Source organism: Vanellus vanellus (assembly GCF_965231255.1).
Source record: "Vanellus vanellus genome assembly, chromosome: 5".
NCBI lineage: Eukaryota > Metazoa > Chordata > Aves > Charadriiformes > Charadriidae > Vanellus > Vanellus vanellus.
The window spans coordinates 46,521,934-46,537,774 of NC_138910.1; the positions used below are offsets into that span (position 1 = coordinate 46,521,934).

A 15,841-nucleotide genomic window follows, 5' to 3' on the forward strand; every position below is an offset into this window, starting at 1 on the left:
GCTGGCACTGCAAAGGTTCTCCTTCTCCACTCTCAAGAACACTAGTTCAAAGTGACAGAAAGGTGCCAAGAGCTTGGAATAACCTAAAATTTTGTATTTGCTTTTTAAAAGTGCAAAATATCTTGGAAAACGTGAAATCTTGGTGGTGTCAAGAATAGCATGATCCAGCTGCAGCCACCCACACTTGCTGGTGGTAGCATAGACTGTAACAAAGCCAGGCAATTCTAAGCAGCATGAGCATTCATGGACTATTTTACCAAACCTTCATGTTCCTTTCAAAAAATAGCAAGCTTCCTTCTGTTCATAAGAATTGTTAGTTGTCTGTTTTAGATTGGATATTAGGAAAAATTTCTTCACTGAAAGGGTTATCAAACTTTGGAACAGGCTGCCCAGGGAAGTGGTTGAATCACCATACCTAAAGATATTTAAAAGACAGGTAGATGTGGTGCTTAGGGACATGGTTTAGTGGTGGTTTTGGCAGTGTTAGGTTGATGGTTGGACTTGATGATCTTAAAGGTCCCTTCCAATCTATATGAGTCTATGATTCTATGTCAGTCAGAGGCTCAGTGGAGGTGTGTATTTTGGAAATGAGTTTCTTGTCCCCATAAGTTAGGCTTATTCTCCAGGAGATTCAGAGCAGAATACAGTACCTGAAGTAATAGAAAATAGAAGTGGTTGTATTCAAAACTGAGGCAGATCACTAAATAAGGGTAAATATGGACACAACCTCTGAGATGGTAAAAGGAAGAGAGCTTAGAAGTTCCATGATAGTGTCTGGAAGCAGTTTGGGTGCAGGTATGACAGAGGGATTTGTTGTAAAGGAGACTCGGACAATATCCCATGGTCAGCATTTACTGCTATGGTTCTTTTTGTATTACTTTTATTCCGCTCTTGATTTCTTCTTTCTGCTTAGTCTTGGTGTAAAGGAGAAGGAACTATAAACCCATGAATTTTCTACAGCACTCAATTCAGTTTAAAAAAAGTAAGATCGCAGTATACCCGCCTGTCCTAAGGCTTTGGCTTCTTTCTTTGACTCCCTATAGAGAAAAAAAAAAAGCAACCCAAACCTGAGGTGCTGCCTAGTCTTTAGTGGAGTTGCCTGTCTGCCCTCTGGACATCACAGCAGTGCTTCAAAAGCTGCAGTGTTTCTTTGGTGAGAAACTACATTAGACACCCCCCCCCCCCCTTTTTTTTTTTTTGTAGGGTAACATTTAAAAAAGAAATTAGCCTTTATAAGTATTTTTTCACACTTAAGAATTATCTATAATATTCCATTGTCATTTAAAAAAATAAATTATTTACTCATGTAACTAACTGCCCGTTGCCAAGCACAACTCTCAACTGTTAAGCTAGAGCTCTAAGAGTTCTACTTGTGGTGATTCTGTTTTGATTGATTTAGCTGTATTTTGATTCTGTCGTCATGGATTCAGTGATTACAATAGACAGGATATCTAGAGTTTTATGTCTAATCTTATTTTAGGACTTTTTCTGATGAAAAATATCCCATCGTTACCGCCATTATAAATACATCTCATACAATGTTTTCACTTCTGAATCCTGCTCTGTTACATAAGAAAAGTCAAAGTTTTTTCCATGGCTTCAACAAGGATTTGCCATGTACACAAGTTTCATCAGTGAAAATCACAGTCCTCATTTTTATGAACCACTTTTATTAAACTCATTGTAATTTCCATAGCTATGAAGAAATAAATTGTCTTTAGATTGTTGGTCAGCTGAAGTATTTGCAAGGATTCTCTGCAGTAGAAATAGCACTCCCCAAATTTTGTGGTACTGGTAAAACATTTGCAGTCATACTTTTCATAATTAAAACGAACTGTTTCACCTTAATTAAGTCTGAAATGTACCGCCAGCTGAATTAAAGGGAAACTTTATGAAATGGGCTTCTGAACTCAGTCTGTTTTGAATAATACAGCAAATGCTTTTCCATTCCCTTACCATCAGGTAACAGAAACGCGGACTGGTCCTCTTGGCTGCAGTAACTATGACAACCTAGATTCTGTCAGCTCTGTTCTGGTTCAGAGTCCTGAAAATAAGATTCAGTTGCAAGGTATGTAGGTGCAATTTCACTAATTTGTTTTGGAACAGGATGACATTTATCACACTATCTGTTTTTCTTTCTTCCACCTCATAAAAGGTCATTTTCCTAATTTTTTTTCTGTGTGCAATAAGTACATTCCAGACAAAGTGAAGGAAATGTCAGTAACTCATGTCGCCTTTGAAATGGAAGCAATTTCTGCGCACATCAGAAAATAATTTGAATAATGCTGTTAACATTTTACAGCCCTATTTAGCAAACACTTGCACACCTTTTAAACAGCCTGAATTCACATAGATTCCACCAAGCAGGGAATGACATTTAGTATGCTTAGCCTGCTTTATAGAGCAGGATATAGATTTTCAAAGACTCTAAATAATAAAGAGTCCAAAGGCTCCTATTGGGAATTTTAAGAAGACCTGGAAGCTTAGGCATCTCACTCATTAGAAAAATAATAGTAGTTATATATTTAAAAAAAAAAAAAAAGAGGGAAAAGGAAAGGGAAAGGGAAAGGGAAAGACGGAAGAGGAGGAGGAGGAGGAGGAGGAGGAGGAGGAGGGAGAGCAGGAGGAGGAAGAGGAAGAGGTATAATTTCTAATTAATTTTTTGTTAATTCCAGTAAATGCATTTCCCAACCTGCATATTAGGTACATAAACAATTTTGAAAAGTCACCCTCTAGGTTATTAGGCCCTTAATAATTGCTTTTTTCAGTTACACAAATGTATCATGAACAACTGATTATTACTACAAAAACTGACTAAATCCTCTTTAATTTATGCACTTGTGTATACCTCCCTGTATATACAATGGGAGAATACAGTTCTTAATTTGCAGTTACAATTGCAGCTATACAATTATTTCCAGTTTTTAAAATTTTCCATATTGGTTCATAAATCAGTTGGACATATGGTGTAAAGTTGTTGCTGATTATTAAGAATGGCTGTCAGGGAAAGATTATCTTCTTGTTTAAAACACCCATGTGGTGTTTTTTTCCCTTCCCTTTCCTTTCTCTCTCCCCAGAATAGGTTAAAAGACATGAAACAATACAATCATTTCAGAGACAGTATATATTTTTTAAAAAAGAACTTGTCATTTCCACTGAGATGCAATGAAATGTTTCCAGAAATAGTTTGCATGAAGTTTGTCAGTTAAAATTTGGAAAATAAACTTTGCATCACTCAGTGGTTTGATGTATGCCATTGGATTGCTGTTATGAGAAATATATATATTTATATACGTAAATTATTTCATACTTATCATGGAAGAACTGAACAAGACTCAAGTTTGCTTATCTGGGCTTTCTTTTCCTTTCACAAATTCAAAGCTTTTCACAAGTACACAAGTACATGGAAAAGTTTACTCAGACAACAAAGTTTTACAAATTTTGACATGAGGTAGGAGAAAGCTGAGACAGACTTGGTTTTAGCAATTGATATGACTTCCAACTGGGAAGAATTATGAAATTACTGTCACAGTTATCATTTTTATGTACCTAAAAATAAAGGATAAATCTATATGAAATTGTCCAAGTACTTATGTAGAAGAAGCCTACATCACAAACAACCAATCCATATGCTGAGAAATTACTTTGCCCACAAAGAAGTTCCATTGGTTCTATTTGCCACAGAAAATAACAACAAATAATAAATAAAAATTTATAATGTACCTTGCAGTGGCTTTTTGGTTGGTTGATTACTAATGTAGCTAGAGTGACTGATAGCTAGTTAGTTAAAATGCTTCTGTGTAAAATACTTAAATACTCATTTATCATCATTGGGATCATGTAAACAATGGTCAAAATTTTCAGATGAGTAAGTCTAAATATGTGGTCACAAATATTCTGAATTTTTGATTCCCCTGCTCTGTGGTTCTAATATATCAATGTGATATGTTTTTGCAAGGCCTCTGCATGCCATGGCAGGGTAAAGTGTGAAAACACTTTGCAAAAGGATTTGTGACATAGCAAGAATTTTTTGAAACACCATAGGAGCTAGACTTTGCACCCTTTCTCCATGCTAAACATTTAGTAGATTTAAGAATTAATTTTCTTTCTCAAGGTTTTATAGCCCTACCCATCACATCCAATTGACTGTCTCTGAGCAATTAAATACGAATGTTATAAGAAATTAAATATCAGACAAATTTTATTTTTCTAAAGTTCCCTCCAACCCAATTTTCCCCATTCTTCTTAGTTGGTCTCTACAGAATCATGAAGAGATAACTAGAGTTATTTAGACAAGCTATATTTTGTTGTGTTAAAGGTAACATGGAAAACAAGTCCAATACCGAGTGGAAGTTACCTTCACACTTCTTTTTCTGATTACACTGTCTCTTTACTCTGTCTTTCAAGGCTGCTTTCCCTTCATCAGCACTCTCAAAATTTGCATTAGCTGCTAGTACCAAGATGATAACTTCGCTGCATGCTTCCCTACTGCAAAGCTCTTACTGCTGAGGTTGTTCATTCAGCAGTTCTTTACAAGGAGAAGTTGATATAATGTCTTCTTTCTGGTTTTGATAATCCCCCAGAAAGAAATTAGACTAGTAAATGCTCTGTCTGAGCAGGTTACTAGTTAGTGGAATGGACGTTCCATACTGAGAGGAAAATGTGAGGAATATATCTGAAATTAATTCTTAAGAAAGGAAACATATGACAGTGCAAATGCTAGACAGATGTGTAAATTGTGGTAAAAAAACCATATAGTTTCATTTTTCATAATTTGTTTCTTTGTTTGTTTGTTACATAAGTTGGGGAAGCTGCTTGGCTCTAGCATTCCTTTGCATTTAATAGCATAATACTTACTTTATCTCCTTCAGGTCTTCAGGTCATCCTACCTGAGTATCTGCAAGAACATTTTGTCCAGGCAGCTCTGAGCTATATTGCTTGCAATTCAGAGGGGGAGTTCATCTGCAAGGACAATGACTGCTGGTGTCAGTGTGGTCCCAAATTCCCAGAGTGCAACTGTCCCTACATGGACATTCAAGCCATGGAAGAAAATCTGCTCCGCATAAGTGAGACTTGGAACTCATACAACAGTGAATTTGAAGAATCTGGTGAGATGTTTTATAAACTTCTTGTCTGTTTTGTATCTCACAAAAAGTATTTATACAACAGTCTCCATCTGAATCTCCAGAATGGTTCTTACACCTAAAGCTAAACATACTTAAGTACATCCTGCATCTGAGTTTTAATTATTATAATATTCTGATAGGAAGTGTTGTCCTTACCTTGCAACGATCAGCAGTCTGTGTAATTACATCAGGATTCAGACAGCTATGTGAGTATTCATCTGCTATACTTTGTGGAGTCCAGGGCTGTAAGGACTTGGTCCCTATTGGAGCAGAAGTGTACTGGAGGAGGCAGAAAGCAGAATAAATGACGAACAAAATCAGGTTATGCACTTTATTTGAATATTCTGCATTTTTGTTCTGTAATGCAGCTGAAAGAGCTGCTTCATTTCACATAATTTTTCAGCGTTGGGTCAAAGTTCTCCCATACTTCCCTTTCATCCTGTCTGTCCAGTAATATCATGAAGCAGCCATGGAGAGCATAGCCAGCCCTTGATTTATCAAGTAGCTAATAGTTCATCCCATCATAGTTGGCAACTTGCTTCTTCATATGATTTCTATTTAAACTGGACCTATCCATGTTGTCTGTACAACACGTTTGTGCCACATTGGTTTTCTTTAAAGCGTCAAGGTTTGTTTCATACATCATTTCACCTGTCCTGATCATCAGAACTTCCAGTCCCATAGAGAATGGGAACCGCAGGTTCTGAACAACTGTTTTCACAGCTCACTGACCCAGTGATATCAGTAGCAGCTGTCTAGCCAGATGGTGGAAAAGTAAGGAGAGCTCAGCAGACCTGGGAAAAATCACCAAGGAAAAAAAAAAAAGAAATGGGGGAGATAAGGAAGAAGCAGAAAAAAAACACCAAAATCACCGTTTTTAATGAGTCGTGTTGGAGAAAGAGAATGAGTAAGTAGAAGAGAGGGGGAAGAAGACTATTCAGTGTGAGAGAAGAAATATCAGTACAATAGTTAATTGTGAACAGTACCTTGTATACATTCATTTTTTATATTTGTTGTTTTATTTTTAAAGACTGATTTCTTAATTCAAGGTTGAGAATTTCAAAAGATCATATGTCAGTTAAAATTTCAGTTGTAACTTCCAGTGAGACCTGATGCCTAAATCTGAGTCTGTTTGGAAGACCTCAGGCCCTTTTCCTAGCCTCACTCTTAGCATGCGGACACCAGAACTTACAATATTTCCTTGGAAGATCACAGACTACTCTGGTTATAAAAGCATGAATTTATGTTTCATTTTTGTGTACATAAAAATGCATTTTCCCAATGACTATTTTGACACTCTTAAGCATTTATGTGTCATGCTATCATTTAGTACTTTGCAAATCAAGATAGATATTTTGCTATCAAGATAGATACTTTGCTATCAAGATAGATAGCTTAATCATTGCCCATTCAACATCCCTATGTAAATCTTATATTACCATCTGAACAGCTTTTCTAGTACTGTCACACAGGGTCTGTAAGCATTTCTAGCCACAGTGATTATGAAGAATTTAGAGCTTGTGTAAACTTTAAACTATGAAAAACACTATTAACAAATGTCAGCATGATCTGATTATTTTAATAGCATCTTTGATAACAAAAGTGCCTTTTATTAAACCAAAACGAATAGATATTTTATAACTTTGATGTGGGATATGTATCTTTGTCTAAATAGGTGGAAGTCAGCTTTTGAGATAAGAGTATATTGTTTTATTTTAGTAAATTTAAAATAAAAATAAATTATCTAGAAAAGAGTAGGCTGAAAAAAGACCAGATTATTTAGTAATTTAGAGTCTGAGTAGACAAGCATGAGGATAATCCGGAGCACCAACTACTGTCCCATATAGTCTACTACTAACTGCAGAAGAAAGAATGAATGAATTAGTTCCTTGACACTATGAAGTCCAGAGTCAAGTGTATTAACTATCTAACTTTTCTGCCTTCCAAACCCTTCCTTACCTTACATATAACAAAATAGTCCTCTGAATACAGAAACAAATTTTGTCCCATAATATAGACCTATAAAACTTACTGGGTTTGCTTGAGGTCATAGATGTTATCTGTGGACAGAATTTAGCTTAAAAAGGAAGAAGTAAATATTCTATTTAAGATGGTTTGTTTATTGTCAGTGTTATCTCTCCTTCTGTCTGTTCAAGATAAAACAACTGAGAAATAGATTTTTTAAAGAACAAAATGCCAGTGCTTCATTGCCTAAATCCCATTTGAAATCAATGAGTAGCTAAATTTAGTTTGTGTCTTTGAAAATCTCCATCTGAATTTCTAGAAATAAAAGAAAAAAGAAAAAAGCAACAGGACTGTTTTCTCTACAGCCTACTGCTCTCTTCCAAATTAGGCAGTTTACATTATTGCTTTACCTCTTAAATCATGAGATGTGAAAGAAAATATGTGTACCTACTTAAAACTCAAAGGTCCTGAGCACTACAATTACAACTGCAAAAAGGGTAATTATTTAATATGACCACTCTATGCATATGTGTCCAACTGCAACAAGTAATCATCTTAGATTAATGTAATGTTGGGTGAGATGAAAGCATGTACCACATCAGGAACATCACTAAGTTCAACAAGGACAATTCCAAAGATCTGCACCTGGAACCAGGCATGAGGTCATGCTGGGGGCCACCCAGCTGGAATGCAGCTTGGCAAAAAAGGACCTGGGAGTCCTGTTGGACACCAGGTTGACTGTGAGCCAGTGATGTGCCCTTTCAGGAAAGAAGGCTGTTGGTATCCGGGGGTACATTAGGAGGAGTGTTGCCAGCAGGTCAAATGAGAGGATCCATCCCCTCTCCTCAGCACCAGTGAGGCCACACCTGTGGTACTGTGTCTAGGTCTGGGCTCCTCAGTACAAGAGCCATGGACATATTGGAGAGAATCCTTGAAGATGATGAAGGGTCTGGAGCATCACTCTTATGAAGAAAGGCTGAGAAAGCTGGGACTTTTCAGCCTGGAGAAGAGAAAGGTCAGGGAATCTTACGAATGTATATAAATACCTGAAAGGAGGTTGTGAAGAAGATGGAGCCAGGCTCTTTTCAGTCGCGTCCAGTGACAGGACCAGAGGCAATGGGCACAAACTGAAACACAAGAAGTTCCCTCTGAACTTCAGGAAATTCTTTTTCACTGTGAGGGTGACTGAGCACTGGCACAGGTTTCCCAGAGAGGTTGTGGAGTCTTTCTCCTTGGAGATATTCAAAATCTGGCCACGGTCCTGGGCAACTGTGTCTAGGTGGCCCTGGTTGAGCAGGGGTTTGGACCAGAGGTCCTTTCCACCTCAAGCATTCTGTTACTATGTCATCAAAGAGTTTTCCTGGTTTTCATATAGGAGGACTCTGGTCTGCAATTTGGGTTTGCAGGTAGTGACAATTTTCTATGATTATTATAGATTAGATGACCAAACATATTCCAGTTTAGAATGTGTCATTCATTGTTATGTGCAGATTTCTTTTCACTCAGGCTCTTCTGCCACCTTTTAACTACTCACATCTCATTTTAGAGGACATGGAGTGTGTTATTTGTCTCTCAGTAAAATTGGCTGCCTTTTTCATCTCTCTAGCTGCCCTCCAGCAATACATACCTTATCACTATTAGCTAAATGAGCTGCATATAACCTCTTAATATCAGGTTATATACTATGTTCTCAAAGAAATTACAATTGTTTACTCTGAACCATCTGCTTATTCTTTATTATATCTTGTGGCCTCCAGACTCAGCTACTACCCTTGCAAATGAGCAGCTGTTTCCTTATCAAAGTTCCATACTAAAACTGTTTAGACTTTATTAACAAATTTCATTAGTATCTTGAGGCCTTTGACTGAATTAATGTGTAAGCAAAGTTACTTCTGAGAACATCATTCCAGGAAGCTGTGTTCTTATCATCTAACATGAGGCCTAAAAATATCACCTCTAATGGAATCAAGCAGTGTTTCATTTACCCTTTCTTAATGTGCATGAAACTAGCCTTTCACAGGAATTCGTAGCCTAAAAGTACAACTAGATAATCTAGTTGACCTGCTCGTATCACAAGCCACTAAGTTTCACTGAGATTCCAGAATATGGCGTCCACCTGCATTAACTAGATTAAAGCACTACAATCTTCACTAGTATGCCTGTATCCTGCCCCTCATTTTCAATGCATTATTCTTTTAATATTGCCAATTTTCCTTTGCCCCTTCTACCCCTAATACTAGGAGCTTGTACTTCTCCACCTCCTCCTCCTCCTAACTCATCATCTCAGTAAAGTTTAATTTTCCATTTCAGGAAAAAGCTTTAACCTAAGTACTCAAGTGCTAGTTAGTTAGTAAAGTAAAAAGCTAGTGCACAGTAAAAAGCATCAAAAGATTCCTTGAAAAATTTATCAAACTTGTGAAGCATGGAGAAATTTCACAGCTTATGATTACATCAGTGTTGAAGATGGTGTTAGTGAATATGTTGTCTTGTTACACATCACTAATTTTGGAAGTCCTTGTGACTCTCTTAGAAAGACTTAATGTACAAAGAAGCAAATTCGATCATGCAACCCTGTCAATGACTGACAATTTGGCATTTTACAGAGATTATGACCCATTGCTTTAAAACACATGAAAGGCATGAAGACCCATAAAAACACCCATAGGCTCTAGATTCTGATGGCAAGGAGAATATGATCATGGATTTACCAAGGGTAAATCATGCTTGACCAATCTGATAGCTTTCTATGATGTTATAACTGGTTGGCTGGATGAGGGGAGAGTCGTGGATGTCATCTACCTTGACTTTAGCAAGGCTTTTGACACTGTCTCCCATGACATCCTCATTAGGAAGCTGAGGAAGTATGGGCTAGATGAGGTGACAGCGAGGTGGATTGAGAGTTGGCTGCGGGACAGAACTCAGAGGGTTGTGACCAGCGGCACAGAGTCTGGTTGGAGGCCTGTAACCAGTGGTGTCCCCAGGGGTCAATACTCGGTCCAATTTTGTTTAATATATTCATTAATGACCTGGATGAGGGGACAAAGTGTATCCTCAGCAAGTTCGCTGATGATACCAAACTGGGTGGGGTGGCTGACACCCCAGAGGGCCGTGCTGCCATCCAGCGTGACCTGGACAGGCTGGAGAGCTGGGCAGAGAAGAACCAAATGAGGTTCAACAAGAGCAAGTGCAAGGTCCTGCACCTGGGGAGGAAGAATGCTAGGCACCAGTATAGGTTAGGGGCGGACCTGCTGAGAAGTAGCTCAGAGGAGAAGGATCTGGGGGTTGTGGTAGACAGTAAATTATCCATGGCCCAGCAATGTGCCCTTGTCGCCAAAAAGGCCAATGGAATCCTGGGCTGCATAGGGAAGAGTGTGGCCAGTAGGTCGAGGGAGGTCATTCTCCCCCTCTACTCTGCACTGGTGAGGCCACAACTGGAATACTGTGTCCAGTTTTGGGCTCCCCAGTTCAAGAGGGACAGGGAACTGCTGGAGCGAGTCCAGCGAAGAGCAACTAAGATGATTAAGGGCTTGGAGCATCTCCCTTATGAGGAAAGGCTGAGAGAGCTGGGACTCTTTAGCCTGGAGAAGAGAAGGCTGAGGGGAGACCTTATTATGGCGTACAAATATCTAAAGGGTGGGTTGAAGGAGGATGGAGCCAGGCTCTTTTCAATGGTTCCAAGTGACAGGATGAGGGGTAATGGGCACAAGTTAGAACACAGGAAGTTCCGTTCAAATACACGGAAAAACTTCTTTACGGTGAGGGTGACAGAGCACTGGAACAGGCTGCCCAGGGAGGTTGTGGAGTCCCCTTCTCTGGAGATTTTCAAGACCCGCCTGGATGCAGTCCTGAGTAATGTGCTCTAGGCAATCCTGCTTTAGCAGAGGAGTTGGACTAGATGATCTCTAGAGGTCCCTTCCAACTCTGAAAATTCTGTGATTCTGTGATCATGCGTTGCCTGTACCATAATCCTGGTGTGGCTGCCTGCAGGGTGTATTTGGAAATCGGCAACTTCATTTAAACAATTCAAATGACATCAATTTTCTTTTAAAGAGTCTGCTCAGTGACATCTATAAGAAATTTGCAGCAGTCCATGTTGCAACTTAATTTCATTTCTCTAAATTAAAAAGGCTGTTAAAATAAATAAAGATATGGATGATAGTGTTGCTCAAGCAATAGAGGATGGCAAAAGGGCATTTTCATAATTTCTTTTTTTATCGGTAGCATTTATGAGACCTCCTGGAAACATGAAAGTAAAATCTTCAATCCAAGCATTTATTTTCACATAGCTCACATGCAGTGGCAGCTTGCCTTGCATATTTTCCAAGTGCTGAGCAGTGTCTTTTTTTTCCCTAGAAGGCACCAAAATCTCTTGTGGAATATTTCCTTGAAAGGCATGAGATAAGGAGGTGTGCAACAAATATTATGAGGTATATTTTCAAAGTAACTTTGAAATTAAAAACTTATTCTTTCAAACATTTTGTTTAAATACAAAATACTATGGAAGAAAATAACATGCCTACAACAAATTGGACAGAATTCTTCCTGCCACAGTTGTGCTTAAGAATGATTCAGTGAAGCACTGAGATATGTGTTTATTTTAATCATTTGTAGTCCATTAACTTGATAGGTTTGACTTATACGCCTAAATGTTCAGCTTCAGCTTAAATAGATCAGAGACATCTAGGAACTTGGCCCACAGAACACAAAAACAGTTTATGCTACCAGACATGTGGCTTCACAGGCGTAATTAAACATCCAAAGTCATCCTGTAAATATTTTTAAATCTGTCCTTCTATAGCTTTAAAAGACAAACTTCTCAAAATGTACAGTTTGATTTTTTCAATCGTTTCTGTATCTGCTATATAGAGATAATTCAAAAGGTAAATTTCAGTATCACAGAAAGTGCAAGTGGTATAAGTACAGCCAAAGTAAATTGATATCAACTTTCACATTAATATTTGCTGAAACTATTTTTCATTATGCATCCATCCTCCATGATTGCTTTGACTGCAAAGTGCTAGCTGAAGTGAATTGCTGTTGCAAGCTATTTCTTCTTAAATCTATGGATTCACTGGATTTGGACTTCATGTCTAAGGCATTTCATAATTCCTTAATAACTCCAGGATTTCTTGCTATTAAGCATTGGTTACTCTTTACTGACTTAAAATCATCTGAAAAAAATCTACAGTTTTAAAATGTTCATCTAAAAATTAGGTCTGACTCCTTAGTTAATATATAGCACTACATAGAAAGTTACAAAAGTTTTCTTTGCCTCAGTATAGATTGCTTTTGAGACTTTAGAGTCCTGCTTCCTCAGTTCAATTATATTTTTCCATTTCTTTATAGTGATTGGACTAATGATGTTCCCAAAATCCTGTTTACAAAAAAAAGAATTTAAGTTTGAAGAAAGCAGGTTATATAATAGAGGAGATGATAAGCTTATTACTGAATTACAGAAATACTGAAGATGAGGAAGTTCAGGCACCCCATTCATTTCTGGGGGGTAGCATTTGCATCTCATATAATTACTTTTATGTATAATCTACAGAAAGTAATCATCTCCACCATTCCATAATCTTCAGTGAGATTTAGAGAATTATCCATTTAATAGTGTCATGACTTTATATCTTCATCTTCAAAATGTCATAGTAGTGGAAACCCACTCTATTTTGATCATACACTTTCAGAATTGTCTCCCTTCTCATTCAGTTCGTATTTTCCCATATGAAATATGAGTATACTGTAAAATACCAACTGTGAAACAAGAAAGGCTCTATCCACTAAGCACGTCTACTTCCCAGATCTGCAAATCTGTTTTACTAAAACCAAGAACAGAAGCCCAAAGCTGGTCTTGGAAAAAGTGAAGAATTAGTGTTCTTTCAATCTTGAAGTTAATCTACACCTTAATCAACTGAAACTCATATGTAAAATTGGCCAATATTTTTACTGTTGAATACTAGTAAAGGACAGAATATGTTTCTATTCACACTTTGCATTTTGGGATTAGTGGTGGTTTGCTGCATAGACATCTGAGTTACCTGAGTCATGAATTCTCAAAAGATTGACTAAACATTTGTGGTCACATTACATGTATTTATAAAATCACGCTGCGTGCTGACTCTGGGCTTCAAAACTGTTCTAACATTTCTTGTGAAGGATGAAGATCCTTGTTCTGACAGTGAAGGTGGTGTCCAATACACAGGCTGCAAACCATGGTAAAATACAGTAAAATCAAGACTAGAAATTACAATTGTCACTGACATGGAAGTGCAGATGCTCAGGGGAGAATTCTTAACACCCTCTTCTAGCCTTATGAATTTGCTACAGATGGACAGCATCACCTTTATGATTACTGAGGCTGTAAAGAGGCTGTAAAGGAGGAATTCTAAGGTAGTTCCAAAGTCAGAGACTGGATGTGACAGTCACACAACCAGTCAATACATACCTCCATAGCAAGCAATCATATTTGATCCCAAAATCTACACAAATCTCTTACTATTTCTCAGGAAAAAATTTTGCAGTCATTATTCTTGCATGTAGAGACACTTAGATGCTGAGCACATAGTAATACATCCGTTGAGGTTTTTTTCTTTCAGTCAGTTTGAGTAACAATTAAAAAATAGCAGATGTAGCCAGAGTAATCAGACATATTTACTTTGCTAAAAAAAAATATGCTTAAATAAAGCAGACACTAAACCAGTCAGATAAACAAACTGTAACTTTAACTTAGACTTAAATAGATTAAACTTACAGCTAAAATAAAAATAAATTAAATAATGTAAATAAATTTAAATAGATTGTCCAGTGCCGAAGACAGAAATCTTAGACATCTGGTTGACCGAATGTATTATGATGAAAACCAATGACAAATCCAAATCTTCAAGATCAAATGTGAATCACAGCATAAAAAAAACTGGGGGAAAGAATTTTGCATCATCAGATAATTACAATTTTTTTCATCATTTCATAAACGGTTGTCAGATGAAGTTCTGGAATCATCTTAATTATGAATTATATTAATATCTCCCAGCAGTGCATTAAGGAATGCAATGTCTTTCATTCTTTCTCCTCCTCTCCATCAGACAATCATTTTAAAATATTGCTGTGATTATAACGTGTCAGGTTCTTTCTGACGGATGACTCCAGCAAAACTACCACAAGTCTGCATTTAGTCTGTGACTTTTAACCTTAACAATCCCTCTTTTTAGTCAGAAAAATCTAATATATCTTTGTTTGCCATCCCAATAAGTCACAGATTTTTGCTATTCCTCTGGCACAAATTATTTCTAAAAATTGATTTAGCAAAAGTGGGCATCATGGGATTCCTTTTTATTGCCTCTCACTATCTTCAAATCAAAGTCACCTAGCTGACAAGTAAAAAGGTAATTTTTCCCAGCTGCTAAGCATACAGATTGACTACATTGTGTAGACATCAACCTGGGTTCTAGCTTTCTCCCTTATTACCAGTAGTAATGACAATCTGAAGATCTGAACAATGCCCTCAATAACTCTTGTGTAAACTACAGTGATGTCAGTTTAAAAATTTTCAGACTGCATTTTAATCGCTAGGTAAAAATCATCTTGATGTTGTTAGGGTTCTCTATGATCCTTCTAGTACAGAAGAAAAGAAAAAAAAAACAAACCCTGCATTCCAAGATAGACATTTAAAAATATAATTAATGTACTAAATGTCTCATTTACACCTGTTCCAAATTACTAAGTGTTTAAAAGGGCAGAAAGTAACTGCAGGTTTAATTTGAAAATGTCAGTTTAAATATAGATGTTGCTGTGTCCACTCTTGTCAGAAGAAACATCTTGCAATTATAATGAAAGAAAAGTGCCCAAACTGACTTTCAGACTCTACGTTGAGATTTCAAGTCTTAAATATCATTGCAAGATGGCTAAGTTTGATTTGGCATCACAGACAGACTGTAAATTCAGAGTCCCACACTGTCATTTGTAGTGAAGAGTTTCCACTTGAAATTCTCTCTTACTACAGCCCAGTGACATATTACTGCTTTTCCAGTTACTTTGTTTCAATTCAAATGCGTCTAGCATAAGCTTAAAAATGAAATCTGGAACTAAAACTGAATACTGGAGGGTTTCTCTGATAAGCTTTGTTTTCATTGGTTCAGAAGGATGATAGAAGCTACCCATCAAAGGGCCCTTGCAAGCTCGTTGTACACAGCACACACCAGGTATGATTGCACAGGTCATTCAGATAGCACAGTCTTTCTCTCTGTTGACCAGAAAAGACCTATTGCTATGCAAAATGAGTCTTATTTGAAATCTTAATTGAGAGGCTCCTTGTGAAAAGTCTGAACAGACTCACTGGCAGTTGAATGGACTTTTTAATCACTGAGATTAAAGACTTCAATCAATATGGTTCAAATTATTTGCCCCAAGCAGTAGAGTGGCAGTTTTCTTTAAAACGGTGCTTACATCTTCAGGCGCAAGGCCAAGAAAACTTAGCCCCCTGAGTTCTTAATATAATTATTGTTTTCTCTATTATCTTGCAAAGGTGTTAATTTGCCTCGCAGTAATTAACTTCCCTGTGTGGTTGTCAGGAAGTTTAATCAATAGCATGAACAGATACACCAACTGTCATCCCTCCTGTGACCAGTACTTCCCATCTCTACCACCCCTGTGGAGGTGTCATTGTTTTAATAAAATGAACAGGTGGGATTTGCATAATTTCTTCAGAGAGTCAATGTCTAAATTGTTCATCTCCTACTCCAGAAATGAAGGTA

General features: G+C 37.3%; 1 protein-coding gene across 2 annotated transcripts in view; it reads left to right on the plus strand.

Annotated features, from left to right (window-relative positions):
• Positions 1–15,841, plus strand: part of BRINP3 (BMP/retinoic acid inducible neural specific 3) — a gene marked incomplete at both ends in the record, with an annotated part of 214,675 nt that overhangs the window by 141,669 nt on the left and 57,165 nt on the right. For both annotated transcript variants that reach the window (XM_082484649.1, XM_082484650.1), the window contains 2 exons: positions 1,963–2,068; positions 4,872–5,108. In XM_082484649.1, the coding sequence (XP_082340775.1) occupies positions 1,963–2,068; positions 4,872–5,108 (343 nt within the window). The remainder of the gene's footprint in view (positions 1–1,962; positions 2,069–4,871; positions 5,109–15,841) is intronic.